Genomic DNA, 18353 nt, shown 5'->3' on the forward strand with positions numbered 1-18353 from the left:
CCCTCGCTCCCTGGGCTCGAAGCCTTCCGATCGGCACCTTGCTCTCTCTCCTCCCCGCCCCCCCCATTGCTTATTTTGTAGCTGAGGCTCGAGCTCCTGTGTCCGGGCGTAGGGCCAATTCTGCCAGCCAAAGCTACGACCCTCCAGCACTGCTTCAAGATCTTCAATGGTGGCGTGTGAGCGACTAAAACAATTAGAAAACTTCTGAAATCCAACAAATTTACTCTTACTACATTGACAGGTAAAAAAAAGTTTAACTTTAGTATTGAATTTGACAGTGTTCTTGACTCCCTCCAAAATCTTCGATTTAAAAACTATAGCGTCTTTCAGTGCCGATTTGTCAATGTGCGCTGGTTTTCTTAAGTGCCCAGAATGTTTTTCGGGGGTGGCCAGATACGCCAACCGAGGAGAAAAAACTGTTGGCCCAACTGCAAAAAATTGAAAAAAACAGCCCAGGCATGACGTAAAAAAAAAACTGGCTTAGAAAAATCGTAACCATGTCAGTTACGCTGATGCAGATCGCAGGGGGAAGCTTGGAAAAAAATAACTACAGCAAAAAAAATGGCCCACACCAAAAAACCGGCGCAAATGACAGGGGAAAATTGAGCCCGGTGTGTTTAGTATTTGTCACTACATGCACGGAGATCTACTATACCATCTGATTAGGTGTCACCGACTATGGAAATAGGACTGGCATGTTTTGGGCGGGAGTGCTGGGCTGGGTGCTCATTTAAAAGGCCTGCCTGATAGAAACCTAGAAAATAGGTGCAGGAGTAGGCCATTTGGCCCTTCGAGCTTGCACCGCCATTCAATGAGTTCATGGCTGATCATTCCCTCAGTACCCCTTTCCTGCTTGCTCTCCATACCCCTTGATCCCCTTAGCCGTAAGGGCCACATCTAACTCCCTCTTGAATATACCCAATGAACTGGCATCAACAGCTCTCTGTGGCAGGGAATTCCACAGGTTAACAACTCTCTGAGTGAAGATAGTTGATTCAGGTAGGAAAATAGGTGCACAAAATAGGTCGCTACCAAACTTTCAACTGGTGGTCACCTGTTTTTCAGGTGAGAAATGGGTAGATGATAGTTGAAGCTCCCCTGCAATGGATTTATCTTGTGACAGAAAGCCCTAATGGGATGCCTGTATATCTAAAGGATACCAGATAGGCCAGGGTTTCTCAACCTTTTTGCTTCCAAGGCCCCGTTCACATGTTATAAAAATTCCGTGGCCCCGCTGTACCATGGCACAAACCTTTTTTCTTATAATAGTTATTGATAGCTCCGTTGCACCTTTCGTAAAGAAGAATTTATTAAGTCCTAAATTTACATTAGCAAAATACTACGGATGCTGGAAATCTAAAATAAAAACAGAAAATGCTGAAATGACTTAGCTGGTCATGCAGCATATGTGGAGAGAGAAACCGAGTTAACTTTTTCCAGTTATGACAAAAGATAATACACCAAGAGGGATCAGTGTATTTCATGCATCATTTGTTTTTATTTCTTTGACATTTACTCATTGAACTCCCCTCCCATCTGGACTTGGTTCAATCCAAGAAGCTGCATTTATATTGGTTTCTTGCCATTTTAGTTGCTGCCGGCTCCTAACAAGCGGGCCTTGTGCAGCCGGCAGTAACTGCAAGGAAATTATGCTGGATTAGACAACGCCGGTAGCTGGTATCTTTTTTTTAAAGTTTTTAATCTAGGCCTCCCCAATAGCTGGCCTTAGTGCCTCGGTGGCTGGCCTTAAGTGTACCTGGCAAGCTAACTTGAGGGTTGCCACTAGCTGCAGGAGAACCATACATCAGGAGCCAACAAGAAAACAACATAAAAACAGCTAAAGCTGGAACTTGTTTATTTCCCAAAACCTAAATGGAAGGATACAAGTCAAAACATTAGACAGTCTAATGCCAACAGCCCTGTTGTGTATTACCACCGTTTACAGTTTCCTTCTCCTTAGTCAGCAGATCTCCCTATGTGTTCGTGATGATGTTAATTATAGAATGTGTGCTGAAGTGGCTTCATTATGACTGGGTTGAAAAGAAGGCTTTCGCTACCTCAGCCCACGCAAAGAGAGTTGTCTTACCATACAAATGGTGTCCAACAGTAAGAACCTGAACTGACTGCACATGTAATCTTTGCATCTCTGAGACTATTCCACTCATCTCAATACTGATCAGACTACTGATGTTTATGCCAAATCAACTGACACACCTCCTGGTAGCTACTCAGGGTTGGAAACCCCTGTATGGTATGGAAAGGCTGAATGCACTGTCAAAGAGAAGTCCATCTCCAGGCTTCCACAGGCATTTGGGCAGAGGTTGGAGCCCATGCTTTCCAGTGTGGAAGGGATGGGCAGATCCAGTAACACAATCATCATGAAACGTCTGATGGCCAAAGCCTAGGCTTCCATTGCAGCATGAACAGAAGCCACCTAACGTCTGACTGCTGCAATGGAAGCTCAGATTGAACTCATGCAAACTCAGCTTGCTGCCACGCAAGCACAGACTGCTGTCATCATGGTTGGGTTTACCAGTGTTGAAAGGGACCTGCAGGGTGTCACAGCAGACTGTACTTCAGCAAATTACTAGGATTGGTGAAGCAATGCCCTGAAGGAGTGGCAATAGATCCGTGGAGACTGACCCTGCTGTTCTCTCTCAGGATGACAGCATTCATATTCCCGCCACTGCTGCTCCGTCAGTGCCCTTGCTACATCCCGAATATCCTGGCCAGAAAGGCACTGTCTGGGTTTCCTCCTTTTGTTTCCTGTTCCTCGTCCTCATCCTTCTCTTCCTGCTCCTGAGCTGGTGGCCATATCCCTGGTGGCAAAGGCTGTGATCTCAGGTTGGCCAAGCTGTAGAGGATACAGCAGACCACGACAAATTGGGACATGTGCTCCGGTGTGTATTATAGAGCTCCTCCGGAGTGGTCCAGGCAGCGTAAACATTGCTTCAGCACCGCAATGGTTTGCTCTATGATGTTTCATGTGGCAGTGTATGCATGCTGGAATGTAGTCATGAGCCAGGCAGTCAAGGGATAACACTTGTCACCCAGTAGCCACCCTCTCAAAGACTGAGGGTACAGCAGACTGGCACAGAATAAAAGCATCATGACTGCTGACAGGATACTGAGCATTCACCATCATGATGTGTTGAGCATGGTCATACATCAACTGTACATTCAGCGAGTGGAAACCTTTGCATTTGCAGTACACTTCAGCATTAGAAGCGGTGCCCACAGATCTTGTGCATGCAGTCAGTGATGCCCTGCACCATGGGGAAGTCCGCTAACCTGGAAAAGTCACGTGCACGCTCTGCCTGCTTCTCTCTGGCCAGATAGAAGACAATGAAGTTCGCTCTCCTGGTATAAAGAGCTTCTGTCGCCTCTCTTATGGACGTCGAACTGAGAGATGTTGCAGATGCCACCTGCTCCAGCCTGAAAGGATCTCAAGGAAAAGAAATTCAGGGCCATGGTCATCTTCAAAGCCACTGGCAGCACTGTCCTTGCCCTGGAGTCAGGCAGCAAGTCTGGTTACAAGTTGTGGCAGAGTTCTGTGAGCACCTCGCTTATAATGCATAGACACCTCACACACTGCTCCTAACTCAGGTTGACGTAAGAGAATTGCTCTCAGAAGACCCTAGGTGGGTAAAGCCTCCTGCTGAGAGTCCTTCTCCCGCTCCTCCTCCGCCCTCTGCGAGCAGCTTGTCCTCTTCTTTCCTGCCTCTGCCCCATTTCCCTGAAATGCTGCAGACCAAGGGGATGACAACTAAAGCACCCATGACTGGGAGGAAGTGGTCTGACCAGAATTCTTGAAGTCAGAAGCAAGACCTTCTAAACTTGCAGCACCACTCCCCGTCACCTCACCAACTTTAAACAACTCTAGAAAGCTGCAAACACTTCCACAAACTTACGCAGAGCCAGTAGAAATCAAAACGTAAGTTATCTAAAAGTTAGAGATTATCCCTTTAAATTGTGCTGTTGGGGGGTCCTTCCTGTTGCTGAATGCATGTTCAGCTGTGTGAGGTATACACAGGGCGCTAGTTCCAGCGATTATGATGAAATGGCAGCACCGGCATCAAATGAGCATGCAGTTAATTGACATCATGGTCTGCCTATTTACCATACTTCCAGCACATGCTCCTAACGGCCACCCTATGGGCCCAAGTTTCCACATGATTTGCGCCTGATTTTTAGGAGCAACTGGTGGAGAACGGACTATCTTAGAAATCGCAATTCTCCACATTTTTTTTTCTGCAGTTCTAGTCAGTTAGAACAGTTTCACTTTGGAACAGAATTTTTTCTTCAAAAGGGGGCGTGTCCGGCCACTGACGCCTGATTTCAAAGTTTCCACAGTGAAAACGTACTCCAAACTAACTTAGAATGGAGCAAGTGAAGATTTTTGTAGAACTGAAAAAACCTTGTCTACACATTAAAAAAATCAGGCGCAGATTACAAATTAGGCGTCCAGAACGAGGTGGGGGGGGTGGGGGAAAGGAAGTCATTAAATTCTACAATAAATCCTTATTTATACTTATACAAATAAATCCAACCTGAATAAACATTTATAAGCAAAGAAAAGATTAAATAAACCATCTTCCTACCTTTGTGAAAGTGCTTCAGGCAGGTTCAGTCAGCTCAGCGGTGTGGCGTCGTTCCCGCGAATGGGAGGCAGGGAGGAGGCAGCCGTTCCCGACAGCGGGCGGGAGGGAGGGAGGGAGGGAGTGAGGGCCCGACCGACCGACCGCAGTGGGGGGGGGTGGGAGGCAGCCGTTCCCAATGGCGGGAGGCGGGGGGGGGGGGGGGGAGGGAGGGAATGAGGGCCCGACCGACCGACCGCAGTGGGGGAGGGGGGGAGGCAGCCGTTCCCAATGGCGGGCGGTGGGGGGGAGGGGGGAGGGGAGGGAGGGAGTGAGGGCCCGACCAACCGACCGCAGCGGGGAGGGGAGGCAGCCATTCCCGACGGCGGGAGGCGGGGGGGGCGGGGAGGGAGTGAGGGCCCGACCAACCGACCGCAGCGGGGAGGGGAGGCAGCCATTCCCGACGGCGGGAGGCGGGGGGGGGGGGGTGAGGGGAGGGAGGGAGTGAGGGCCCGACCAACCGACCGCAGCGGGTGGGGGGGGAGGCAGCCGTTCCAGACGGCGGGCGGGCGGGGGGAAGGAGACAGTGAGAAGGCTGCAGGAAGCCTCAGAAGTTGAGCAGCCATTCCCGACGGCCTCCCCCGGCTGCCTCAACTTCTGAGGCTTCCTGCACCTTCTCACTGCTGCAAGAAGCCTCAGTGCTGATCATGGAAGGGCAATGTGCTTTTATTAAAAAATGTTCAAAAATTAAACAGCTACAAAGAACGACAAAAATGGCCGAGTGCCAATGCTTCCTTCACACTGCGCGTGCGCGAACGCTCCAACGCGCACGCGCAGGGTTGCCGGCACGAAAAAAACTAATTTAAATGGTACCCGCCCCCTCCCACTTACAAAATCGGCGCGAGTGGTAGGCTCCGCCCCCCTGGGCGCCGCGCCAAGCTGCCATGGAGCTGCAGGGCGCTCCAGAATCGCGCGTTTTTTTTCAGGCGCCGTTTTTGGCGTGAAAAATGGGCGCCCAGCTCGGAGGGGCGCCCGTTTTGTAGTGTGTGGAAACTTGGGGCTAAAGTCCTCACCAATATGGCATCCAGAGCAGCCGCACCAGAATTGTGTATATGCTGCTCGGATGTCTTGTTTTATTATATAAATAAACAATATTATTATTGTGTCATTTTGGACCCAATTCTGCACCTGTAGTGCCCAAACAATGGGTGCTACACAAACATATTTTAGCCCAGTGCGGATTTGACATCCAATCAAACTAAGTTCTGTGGGCACCAACATTTTTTTTGTTCGTTTATGTAAATGTCTCGCAGGCATATAAAAGCACCTTAATTTTATTTTCAATACATGTTAGGGTACTTAGGTTAATAATTTTGACTACTAAACTTGATGAACTTATGCATTACCAAGGAGATCATTGCTGAGTATAGACATTAGGCATTATTTTTCAAAGACTAGTGGTTCTTCAAATTAATTTCTTAAAGCCCAGTAACTCATTAAATAACCTGCTATTTTATAAGTAAAACATTTTCTGTGAACTTTTACAATGAATACTAATTTGACTTTCTTTAGGAAATAACTATTATTACACAATTTTATATAGTGAATAAAATTTAACGTTAATTGATTCATAAAGAGTAAAAAAATAACCCCAAATCTGACAAACAATTTGAATCTGAATGAAAGAAGTAATTTGACTTTACCTGCTGATAGTTCTATTCCTTTGAGTTTTACAGCTTCTTGTAAATTTTGGACTGTATTAATTAAATTTACTGATAAATCAGTAAAACCAACAAAGGTATTCATCTTGAAAACAAATGGAGGACTTCCAAGATAGGCGATATTTTGTAGTTCACTTAAGTCTGAATTCTTTACACCAATGGAAATAGCTATCACACCATAATTTCTCAAAGATGTGGAATAACTTTCAACATTATCTTGCGATGGTGCAGATATAATTATTATTGCAATCTGAGGAATGCCTTTATTCTTTCGACTTCCAGCAGATGCTGTAAAGAAGGTTTTATGCAGAAAATCCAACGCATGGCCTGTTTTTAGTGAGGATCCGCCTTTATAATGAAATTTTTTCTTTATGTAGTTCAGCATATCCTTCTTGGTTTGAAATGTATTGAATAAAAACTCCATGTGTTGATCATCACTGTACTGAGCAAGGCCAATTCTGTATTTATCCATTCCTACATTCAGCTTGTTGACAGTTTTTAAAATTAGAGTCCGTGTGTGTTTAAATCCTTGGGGTCCCATATTTTGAGATCCATCAACCAGAAACACAACATCAGCAACAGGTTCAGCAGGAACTGCCAATTTAAAAAAAATAGTTAATGTCAAGAAGGAAACTTGAACACTTATGTATGATCTTCAATGTTAATGAGTGACAGCTGTTTTCTAATTCCCATTGTTTAAATCCTTAATCCCATGATTTCACACCTTGTAAACTGAGCCTGCAGTTGAAGTTGAAGTGTATAAACTGTGAAATCTATAGTGATTGTGTAACTCCCATCATCTCAGTTGCTCAATCAGATAGAATTTCACAAACTCTGAGCTCAGTTCAGCAAGGTTTGAGCTGAATCCATAAACTGTAAATGAATGGCGATTAGAAGACAGTAATCTGAATCAAAACACCAGCGCCAGTAATTTCCATGGGATTCTCCTGATCTCCCGGCATAACTACAGTGGAAAATTGGCGGAATCCCCAGGAAGATGGTGTAAACAGCCATTTCTCTGGGGTTTCCGGTGAAGTTACAGCGGGAGATCAGGGCACCCTCTGCGAAAATTCTACCCCAGGTATTGGTATACCTGGCATAGGTTATATACTAAAAATGTACCTACCACTTGATACATAACAGTCTCATCTAGCTGTGTGAAATGTCTGCTGAGACAGCTAGGTGTTAAGTTGTAGCTATCACTGCAAACAGCTAAACAACACATGGAGATTCCGAGGCTAAGTATAATATAGTGCTTTTAAGCAGTTTAGAATAGATAATTCAATATTGCTTATTTATCCAAAAATATTCAAATTATCCAAAAACTTGAATTGAGCAGTTATATTAAAATGGCACAGTAGCCCCTTTAAGGGCAATTCAAATTTTAATTATCTAGTAAGTAAAATTATGCAACTTTGAATTAACAGATATACACTATACACAATGGCCCGGAATTTGTGGTCATAAGCGAAGCAAAGGTGTTCACCGCTGACCCTAAAGTACGCTTCGCACAAGGATCTTGTGATCCCTGTGTCGAGACGTTTGGATTTTCTGACATTCAATTCAAATGAAGTTGCTGTGATGTCAGGAGGCTACCAGTAAGCAGGATGCCAATTTAAATATTTTAATGAGGCTGGAAGCCTCTTCTTTAACCTCCATTTTGTTTTTAACTGTAGCTGGTCAGGTTTTGCACACTTCGTAAAACCCAGCAGTTATAGCAAGGCGAGGACTGCTGCATCCAGGAGGAAACTGCCTCTACACTTACCTCCTGAATCTAGGATCCTCGCCTAACCCACCTCCAGTAATTGGAGATCCCCTCACGAGGCCTTCGATCGCCTTCCCGGACACCCCCCCCTTCCCCCGGCTCCCCCACTGATGATGCTCAGGCCAGCCCCGATCTTCTTTCCCTCACCCCCAATCATCCGGTGGCCAGCCATGATCTTCCCTTTACCCAATCCCCTAATCATTTGACCCCGATTCTCATAACGGCCTGGCCCAACCTCCAGTTTTCTTAATGGTCTGCCACGGCCTGAACCTCCCGATCTTCTGCCTGACCCTCCGATTATCTTAACGGGCTGGCCCCCAAGCAACCCTCCCCTCTCTCCTCTGTGCGGCCGAGTGCCACAGGCCTACCCACCCGGAACCAACCAGCCTCTCAATGTGGCTGGCTGCGGGTGAGAAACAGAGGCCTTGCATGCAAATCAGGCCCTGCCGTTAAAGGCGAATGGGCCTGCGGGAAACCCGATCTCCTGGGTTTTCTAACTGCCTCAGAGCTCTCCCACCCCACCATCTGCCTTCCCTTTTAAATTCCAGCCTAAAGTCACCATTTTAGCATCGTTTTTCTACAGTATTTCATTAGGTTAAGATTGAGATGTCCCCAAATGCATGACAGACTGGCTGCAGAACCTGCATTCTAATGTCACAGAATTTTGTTGGGATTGCTGGAGGAATTGACTGCCACTGAATTCTAGTGGCCTTGACGATAGCACGCGCTATACATAATATTTTAGCATTTCTGCTAGCCAATAATCAGGCATAGGACTGGTAAATTGTGTCCCCGTTCATTCAGTAGCAAACCCTATAGAATGTCAGAAAAGACCCAATTTCAATCAGAACAAAGTTAATCATTTTTAGTTTAAAATTCACAGGAATGGTTACTAAGATCCAAATTGTAGACCTCAGAGCAGCTCCCTGGAGTACTTATTTAACCCAATAGAGAATCCTATTAAAGGTCATTTCAAACTAACACATGGGCCTTAAAACATTTATGTTTACATCTCATGACTATAATCAAATGTTTCTCTGGTTTTAATAGTTTTGATACACAGATGTACAATTAAAAAGAAACACCTCTAGAATGTTTTATATAAGTATATAATTTAACGTGCCAAATAGAGAAAACTTAGTTTAATGTAAATAAAACTACTTAAATACCATGTTGCTGAGAGATGGTAACATATAGATTTATTGTCAGAAGGAATAGGGTCACTGTTGTTTCAAACAGCCCCATATTGGCGAGAGTTCCAAGTGGTTGTCCTACCAAAAACATAAAGAAAAACAGTAAAGATGTTATATATTTCTTAATTGTTTTGCTGTTCTGTTAGTTATATATTAAACCATGCACTCTGGGAAATACAGAACCAGTTATTTTAAGTGCAGTTTTTGTATTTTTAAGAAACCAATCTAACTCTGAAATTAAATTTAAAAGGAGTGCACTATATTACTTTGCTATTAGATCCCAGTGGACCTGTGATCAATCAATACACATATTATCTAAAGTTCTATGATGTGGGTTTACAATATTTCTATACTCTGAGCATTCCCATAGTCTTGGCTGAAATTCTTATCTCTGTGAAAAGTTGAGTCTGTTCACACCTTCAGAGATAAACACGTGCGAAAGAGATATGTCTATCTCCTAAATAAATATTTAAATTCTCAGAAAATGCTTCAACAAAATAGTGGTCAAAACTATCATTAAAGATAAAGCTTAGATGTTTTTTAAACTTGCGAATGCCTGATCGGCTGCAATTAAGTTTTCTCAGAAATTTAAAAGCCCAAAATGTGCAGTCATGCATTTATATTACTTTTTAAGGTAAGAGGAACAATTTTTTGTTAATTTTAATAAGGAGCAGATGTTCAGAGCCACAGTTACTGAACAGTTCCTTGTAAAGACATCGGAGGTCACTGAAGGGTGGGGAGGGTTGTCTCACTTGAAGGGGGTCTGAGAAAGCAGATCTGAAATTGAGCCTGAACTAAAAGTTCAGCTGCAACTAAAAGTTACAGCTGAACAAGCATTCTCTTTAGACTTCAAAGAGATCAAACCTCCTTTTTGCTTTGCCGGAATTCTCTGAGATAGATTTGCAACAATGTAGCACCACCAGGAATGAAGGGCACTTCCAGGCACCTCTATAACCCCATTCCCACAATAGAGAGGCTTCCAGGCGAGTTAGTGCTTCCAACATGGAGGCATGCACCATTGGCCTTCAGGGACCACATTGAAAAAATGATGCCAACAGGCTTCAGGGATATTCAGTGTGCCATCTTTCAGAATCTGCATGATCTAAATGTCACAATAAGGTTTGTGCTAACCTGATCAGCGGGTATGCAGATCCAGGACCCAGAATAAGTGGCCTGGCACAAGCCTACCCTAATGAAGCTGACAGCAGTCCGATAAAAGCTCTTGCAAGTGTCAAGGTAAGTGCCAAGCTGCCCATGCAGCTGTAGAGGCAACGCAACCTGCAGAAGTGCGCCACCCCCCGAGGAGTCAGGAGCTCTGAGATGTAGGCCACCCCTCAGGTTGCACCCAGATAAGTGCCAGATTAGGTTTAAGAATACACCTCGACAGAGAAATATAGTGAGTAAAGGAAGCACTTGTTATACATACTAATGAGACAGCAATCCTTGTTTGCTGCTTCATTAAGTAAAATAACTGGAGATAAAGATATTATTGACATCTATCTCTGTGACATTTCCAATAAAGTCTAAAGCCCTGATTTTAACGGGGGTTGAGGGACCGGTGGGGTGGGTGACAGGCCATTTGAGTTCCCAAATCACATTTAAATATATCGGATCAGACTGCCGCCCAAATGCAGCGTCAATGACATCAAGCTGGTGAACAATCGCGACAGGAGGTCAAGGATCCGCGGGAATGGTTCCAGGCATTCAGATAAGTGGTAGGGGCAGTAGGTGATCATGATTAGGGCAGGGAAGCCTGGGGCCTCAGGTTTCCTAGTTGGGTCCAGAGGAACACTCCTGCACCAGGCCCACAAGAAAACCACTATTTAAAAATGCAATTACCTTTTCGGCTTTCTGGGCTTTCTTTTCCTTTCCGCCGAGTGCTTCTGTCGAGGCCGGTATTGGGCACCAAATTTGACTGCTGATCGTTAAAAACAGTTGGGGTCTGAATGATTTCATCAGCGCCTGGCATTTGAATTTCAATGAGACTCTCGCCTGCCTAGTGCGAGGGTGTCGCTGGCTGGCAAAAGTGTGCCTATTAAAATGGCACGTGGCACAAAGCCAGCGAGTGAAGATCAGGTGAGTCAGTCGCTGCAAGCATTTTAATTCCTTACATGCCTCATTCTCATCTAGTATGGGGGTTAAAATCGGGGCTTAAGAACTACTATGGAGCTTTGTGCTAACACTTCCAGTAGAGATGGAGCAAAAACACTTTGGGTGCAAAATTGCCCTGCGCCCCGATTGGGGCGGTAACCATCTGATGCCGGGAGTTTCTGTGCCCAGAGCAGAAGTCCCGTCCCCGCCGCTGCATTCGGCTTACCGCCCCTCAAAGGAAGCAGCACTCTCCACTTCCTTTTGGGGTGGTTACCGGGCAGCTACTGGGGCAGTGAGGGAAGCGCTACGCAAATGCTTCACTCGGCCACCAGAGCAGTGTGGGAGCGGGCCTGCAGCCCAGCACCCAAAACAAAGTGGCCTAGACCACTAGGGCCACCATCGTAGAACCGACCCGAGTGTCGGCAACCGAAAAAAGATGGCAGCCCGGGGCGCTGGCGCCCTCCCCTTTAAGAAGTGCTCCGTGAATGGATGTCGCCAGCTTTGCGAACCATGAAGCTGGCATTGAGATCAGCTCACGGCAGCAATTTCCCCTGTGAGGCGTTAAGGGGTTGGCACAGGACGGTGAGGGGTCACCGCGCATGGTGATGACATCATCGGCAGTTGCGCGGCTGCCTGTGGCACTAACTGTAGGGCACGCCGCTGCCATGGCTGTGCCTCCGCAAAATCCTGGGCAATTTCCCGGGAGGCAGTAGCGCCCCCCTTGCCTGGGCAAAAAGTCTCCTCCACCCGTTTAGAACCTCCGAGATGCTAACAGGGCTTTAAAAAGGGGAAATTTTGTACCCTTTAAGATATGAAGCCCAATGTTCAGAAGTATGTTGGTTCTTTGGTTGCATTTTGGGTTTCAGCAACTTGTGGTGAATTTCATTTATAAAGGAAAATTGAGTTTCTTCTTGGTAAATAATTGAAGGGAATAGGGCAAGATATTGGGTTGTCATGAAGGGTATTCTGGTCAGTTTAAGAGATGAAGAGGGGACCGCCTCTTTATTTATTGGAGAAGGGCTTTATCTGATGTTGTCTAATCTGTCTCCTTTCAGATTCTGTGGCCTACTCAGCTTCTTTTTCCTGCTGCTGAGACTAGGAAAAGGACTGTTAAGATCTGACTGCTGGTTCCTCTTCTGGGATCACCACTAAAAGTCCCTTCATCAGGGCAAAGTTATGCAGAATATAGCATGCCACAGCCCTCCGCCAATCAATGATGGCAGTGGAAATGTGCCTTCAGAATGCCTATGATGTGATCAAGTGTGGTCAGTGCTTCACTGCTCGAGTTCGCTGCTTGATCAGCTCCGCTGGGCAGGCCATGTTGTCCGCATGCCAGACACGAGACTCCCAAAGCAAGCGCTCTACTCGGAACTCCTTCATGGCAAACGAACCAAGGATGGACAGAGGAAACGTTACAAGGACACCCTCAAAGCCTCCCTAATAAAATGCAGCATCCCCACTGCCACCTGGGAGTCCCTGGCCAAAGACCGCCCTAAGTGGAGGAAGTGCATCCGGGAGGGCGCTGAGCGCCTCGAGTCTCATCGCCAAGTGCATGCAGAAAACAAGCGCAGGCAGTGGAAGGAACACGTGGCAAACCCTTACTCCCTTACTTTCACCGATTATCTGTCCCACCTGTGGCAGGGACTGTGGCTCTCGTATTGGACTGTTCAGCCACCTAAGGAATCATTCTAAGAGTGGAAGCAAGTCTATCTCGATTCCGAGGAACTGCCTATGATGATGATGATGGTGATCCAAGATTACAGGAGACCTGATGTGGGCCTCATTATACCTTTCTTCTGCAGCAAAGGAGGGAATACTGATAGGGGTCATTAGCCAAGGCAGCATGGGATAGGCCTTCCCACCAAAGTGCCAACAGAGAGAGACCTTTCATCTTCTCCCTGGAAAAGAGGAGAGATGGTAGAGTTCCTTTGGATGAAAGCATTGTGATAGCTTCCACTTGTGCATGTCATGCAGGCAACTCAAGGCTGCTTTATACTGGCATGATGCAAGTCAAGTGCAGAATGTGCAGGATTTCTGACAGATGACATCATACATCTTTATCCCATCATTTTTGCTTGGGGGAGGCGGAAGCATCTCTTACCTGGCCCCACTTACATCTGAATTTATGATGCATCTTATCTGGGGCAGAACTCTGACAGGTCAGAAAACTGATATATTTCCACTTTAAACAGTATGGAATTTATAGGCCACTTTATGTCACCTTGAGTGTTTAAAAATCATATAGATAACGGGGTGGATTTTCGGGTCGTTTGCGACCGGGTTTTCGTCAGGTTTTGACCGACCGCATGCGTCCAGATGCGATCCTCCGGTCAGGTTTTGCGGCGGCGCTTAGAAGCACTGCCGGGGACAGCAGCGTCAGGTGTGCAACGGCTCTCCTTGCGACACCGGCAGAAGTTTCGACAAACACCCAACCGGTACGCCTCGAAACACACCCCGCGATGACCACCAGGGAAAACACAGAGGTCCAGCCCTGTCGGCGGCGGTGAGTTGGATAAACTGCAAAAAAGGTGAGTTCCAGTTTTTATTCTTTTATATTTGTGTAGCGATTTGTGTTGTAAGGTTGTTGGCAATGTTTTTTGAATGTTTTTGTGAATTTTTTCATGGGGGGGGGGGTGGTTTTCCCCTCCCAAAGCCTCTCTTGGAGCACTCCAAGCCCCGCAATAAAGTTGGCGAGGTTCCCGTTTTTGGGCCACGAAAGCCGTACAACGCCTCCCTTTGCATTGCCCCTCAAGGGCCAAATGACAAAAGTTGTTCCACATAGCGCAAATGTTAATTGAAGGGTAAATTTCTCACCCAGCCTCCGTTTTCGCCCCGAAAACAGCAAAGCTGAAAATCCAGCCTATAGTCTTACGGACCTTCCACCAGATTCCTAGAGTTGTCGGGACCACAATGACTCTATCCATGACTTCCTGTCACATTATCTGCCTCCTTTAAATTGCTGTATCAAACTCTTGCTCAGGTCACTCCACTACAGCTTTGACCACTACCTCTTGGCCCTAGTCTGTAAAATTGACTTTTTGTATTTGGTGTTAGTCCATTTCTCACAAAAATTATACAATCCACAGCTGAATGAACGAACATATCAATATTAAGTGGCTCATTACTAATGCTTAAAGGATCAATATTGCAAGTGTTTTGTGGCTGGCTGGATTTATTTGTTCTTCCTGTGATGAACTTGCACTCTCACAAGTTGTATATTTCTTAATCACATCATCTGGCTATTTCAATACCAGATTCAAATTACTTTTAAAATGGGCATTTCTTCTGTTTTCCTCAAGCAAATGAAAATATAGCCTTGCATTATCGCAGTGTGAATATTCAACCTGCCCCTCCTAAACCATAAAGATATGCCATTTTAATTACAGCAAAAATGTAAAAATGTCACTAAGTACTCATGGTACCAATACATACTCAGAAACTATATGATGTGATTGAAAAATTAAAACACACTTGTCACTTCATCACTCATTTCTGATTCCGTCTGCGTCACAAATCTTATGTTTACACTTTTAAAAATATTGTAGCATCCTATCTTCACTTTTATTTTGCAAATGAGACTGAAATGCATCTTCCACATACTGAAGGGTTTGTGTTTTTAAATACATATTTTATTTTTTGCTTTGACTACCAGCTGGGTTGAAGGTGCAAGTGATGCAAGTGATAAGCTTTTTTTCTTTTTGGAGGGGTTGTTGTTAAGAACATATTTTTTAATTTGTGAAAAAATATTCATCTAATCAAAACCATGTAACCAATCCGATAAGTTGAATATAAAAACTAGCTTTCTGTTGTAAGATTGCACCAAGAGAAATAAGTGAGAGATCAATTAACACTCCAGTCAAGGAAAAGTAAAATCTCAAATGTGCAATATAACACAAAAGTGGTAAACACAGAAACATCATAGCTGTTGTAAAATTCCATTAAATTAATATCAAACCAGTGATATGACCCAAAAAGCAATATTTAACCTTAAATTTTCCTGTAAATCATATTAATTTCCAAATAAAAACATTCCCCCGTAAAACAGATTACACACTGAATAAAATGTTTCAATTTAAAATGTAAGTAATTAATTAAATTCTTTGTGATACAAAAGCTTTGTACAAGTAAAGAAGCCGCTTAATATATAATCTTAATGTCCTTGGAATATTTCACATTTGGTAACTGTAACAATTGTTATGATAAAAATCTGCACTGCTGAATTAATATACATCTAATTAGCAAAGATAGATAAAGTCTGTCCATGTAATGTTTATACTTCATATTCAAAATGCATTATGCCAACATTTTAAAAGAAAAATACTACTTACTACACCAGATGATTTACAGCTGCACTGTTCAGAGCAGGTTTTCAAACTCCAAACTAATATTTCAACTTCAAATTAATAAAGCTCTGAAAAGCTCTTCCTCTGTTGTCACTACCAATGCTAGCGAGCATCTCCCGGTGGCAAAAAATCAGGACTAGTTAACTCTTGGCATACTGTCTGAATACTAAAATCCAAATTACTGTATGAGGCCACTTAGTAAAGCCTGGAATAGCTAAGAAAGTCCCTCATGTCTGCGCCGTTTTTTTCAATTTTTCGCAGTTTGGCCTACATTTTTTTCTCCTAGGTCAGCGTATCTGGCCACTCCCGAAAAACCTTCTGGGCACTTAAGAAAACTAGCGCACATTGACAAATTGGCGTTGAAAGACACCATTGTTTTTAAATTGAAGATTTTGGAGGGAGTCAAGTACACTGCCAAAATCAATAATAAAGTTCAACTTTTTTTACCTGTCAACGTAGTAAGTGTAAATTTGTTGGGTTTCAGAAGTTTTCTCATTTTTATACTCACTCACACGCCACCACCGAACGTCTTGAAGCAGGGCTGGAGGGTTGTAGTTTTGGCTGGCAGAATCGGCTCTGTGCCTGGACACAGGGGCTTGGGGCTCGGCTACAAAACAAGCCATGGAGGGAATGGGTGGGTGGGAGGAGAGAGAGAGAGAGAGAGAGAGAGAGCGCGAGGTGCCGATCGGAAGGCGTCAAGCCCGGGGAGTGAGGTGCCTATTGCAAGCCTTCTGCACTGATGACTGCAATGAGTATGGGGGGGGGGGAGAAAGAAGGGGAGAAGTCACAAGACTGCATTAGTTAAGGGGAGGGGGAGAGAGAGGATAAGTCACAAGATTAATTCGTTCATGGGGAGGGGGGAGAGAGATCACAAAACCTTAGGGTGTGGTCCATCCATACAGTCATTGCGGAGAGAGAAAACTGCGAACCTGTCCTGCCTGCCTGCTTTCCTGCCATTTTGAGCTTCTTTCAAAGGTTAAATTTAAGTACAGGGGCTATACTGACAATGCCATACTCGTGTGAGCCTTCTGCATCATGGTGCTACGTAGGTAACAATTGATTCGACTTCATCGCATCAGGAACATCAGAGCCCGTAGGGTGCTGGGCAGGAGGCCTTACCTATCGCGGGTATATCGAGACAGGTGTTCATACCTCCACCTGAGTGATGAAGACTGTGTCAGAAGGCTGCATTTCCACAAAGAAGTTGTGAGTGAGATCTGAGTTGATCAAAGCAGACCTGCAACCTAGAAGCATCAGGAGGACTGCTTTGTCAGTTGAAGTAAAGGTTACGGCTGCACTTTCATTCTATGCCTCCGGCTCATTTCAAGCTACAACTGGGGATGTGTGCATCATCTCTCAATATGCAACACATGTCTGCATTCGCCAGGTGATGGCTGCACTGTATTTGCGGAGGAATTACTTCATAAAGTTCCCCATGACCGCCCAAGCAATCCATGACTGGGCTGTGGGCTTCCCCAGGATTGCTGGCTTCCCCAAAGTGCAGGGTTGCATTGATTGTACCCACATCGCCTTACGAGCACCTTTGGAGGATTCCAAGATGTACAGGAACAGAAAAGGCTTCCACTCCATTAATGTACAGCTCGTGTGTGACGACATGTATCATATCATGTCAGTCGATGCAAGATACCCTGGGAGCACCCATGATGCGTTCATACTACACGACAGCGTTATATCTGCCATGTTTCAGCAGCAGCAGCCAGAAGGGCAAAGATGGCTACTGGGAGACAAATGGTATGGCCTCGCCACCTGGCTTATGACACCCCTACGTGTAACCCAGATGGAAGCTGACCGTGAATACAACATGTCGTACATTGTGACGCGCAACATCATAGAGAGGATCTTTGGCATCTTGAAACAGGGTTTCCGATGCCTGGACCATTCCAGAGGCTACTTGCTGTACTCCCTTGAGATTGTCGGTCAGTTCACTGTTGTGTGCTGTATGCTGCATAACTTAGCCATCATGAGGCAGCAGCACCTGGTAGTGGAAGACCCACCTGTGGTGAGAATGGCTGATGATAATGATGTGGAAGATGCAGATGATGAGCAGGAGGACGAGCAGGAGGAGGAGGATGACGACGTGGATGAGGAAGCCATGCAAGTGCCTGAGGCCGGAGCACGACGGCGGAGGAGGGCGTGCCATCATGCCCCTTTAACGATTGCTCGAGCCTTGCGCCAACAGCTCATCCGTGAACGCTTTACTGATGCCTGAGGGCTCAACGACAACTATTCCACATGGACCATGTTTACTGTTTGGAGCTGTTCGGTAATGTTGTCTTGTGTTAATGGACCATGATTCAGTTTTAATATATTTTTATTCAAAAGCGAAACAATGTACTTACTGTATCAACTTTCTTGTATTACTTTAAGAGCATTCTTAAAGATCACTTAAAAACTTTGAGATCACTTGTAAATTTACAATTTACATAACTTACAAAAAACTTCTAGTTTGAGAACAGTTACAACAGTAACAACAATAATAATAACATCAACAACAACAACAGCAAAGAAAGGCTGCACCCACCCATCTCTCCTCCCACCTTATTCTAAGACCGCCCGCTGCGCTTGGTCTTGTACATTCCATCACCCCTGCCCGCAGGCAGTGGCGCAGTGTTTCTGGGCTTGGTACCAAGCTTATTCTTTCT

General features: G+C 45.1%; 1 protein-coding gene and 1 long non-coding RNA gene across 2 annotated transcripts in view; both read right to left on the minus strand.

Moving 5' to 3' along the window:
- LOC139264069 (collagen alpha-3(VI) chain-like) overlaps window positions 1-6533 on the minus strand; it is a 176618-nt gene extending 170085 nt beyond the window's left edge. Inside the window, exon 1 of the mRNA XM_070880166.1 lies at window positions 6281-6533. Within this exon, the coding sequence (XP_070736267.1) occupies window positions 6281-6383 (103 nt within the window). The 5' untranslated portion in view covers window positions 6384-6533. The remainder of the gene's footprint in view (window positions 1-6280) is intronic.
- Window positions 6534-6621: 88 nt separating this feature from the next.
- On the minus strand, window positions 6622-15693 carry LOC139264302 (uncharacterized). The gene is made up of 3 exons (XR_011593310.1): window positions 15676-15693; window positions 9233-9334; window positions 6622-6892 (listed from the first exon to the last, which is right to left on the minus strand). It is a non-coding gene; the product is annotated as an uncharacterized lncRNA (long non-coding RNA).
- Between the last annotated feature and the right edge of the window lie 2660 nt (window positions 15694-18353).

Source organism: Pristiophorus japonicus, chromosome 5 (assembly GCF_044704955.1).
Source record: "Pristiophorus japonicus isolate sPriJap1 chromosome 5, sPriJap1.hap1, whole genome shotgun sequence".
In the NCBI taxonomy this organism is placed as follows: domain Eukaryota; kingdom Metazoa; phylum Chordata; class Chondrichthyes; family Pristiophoridae; genus Pristiophorus; species Pristiophorus japonicus.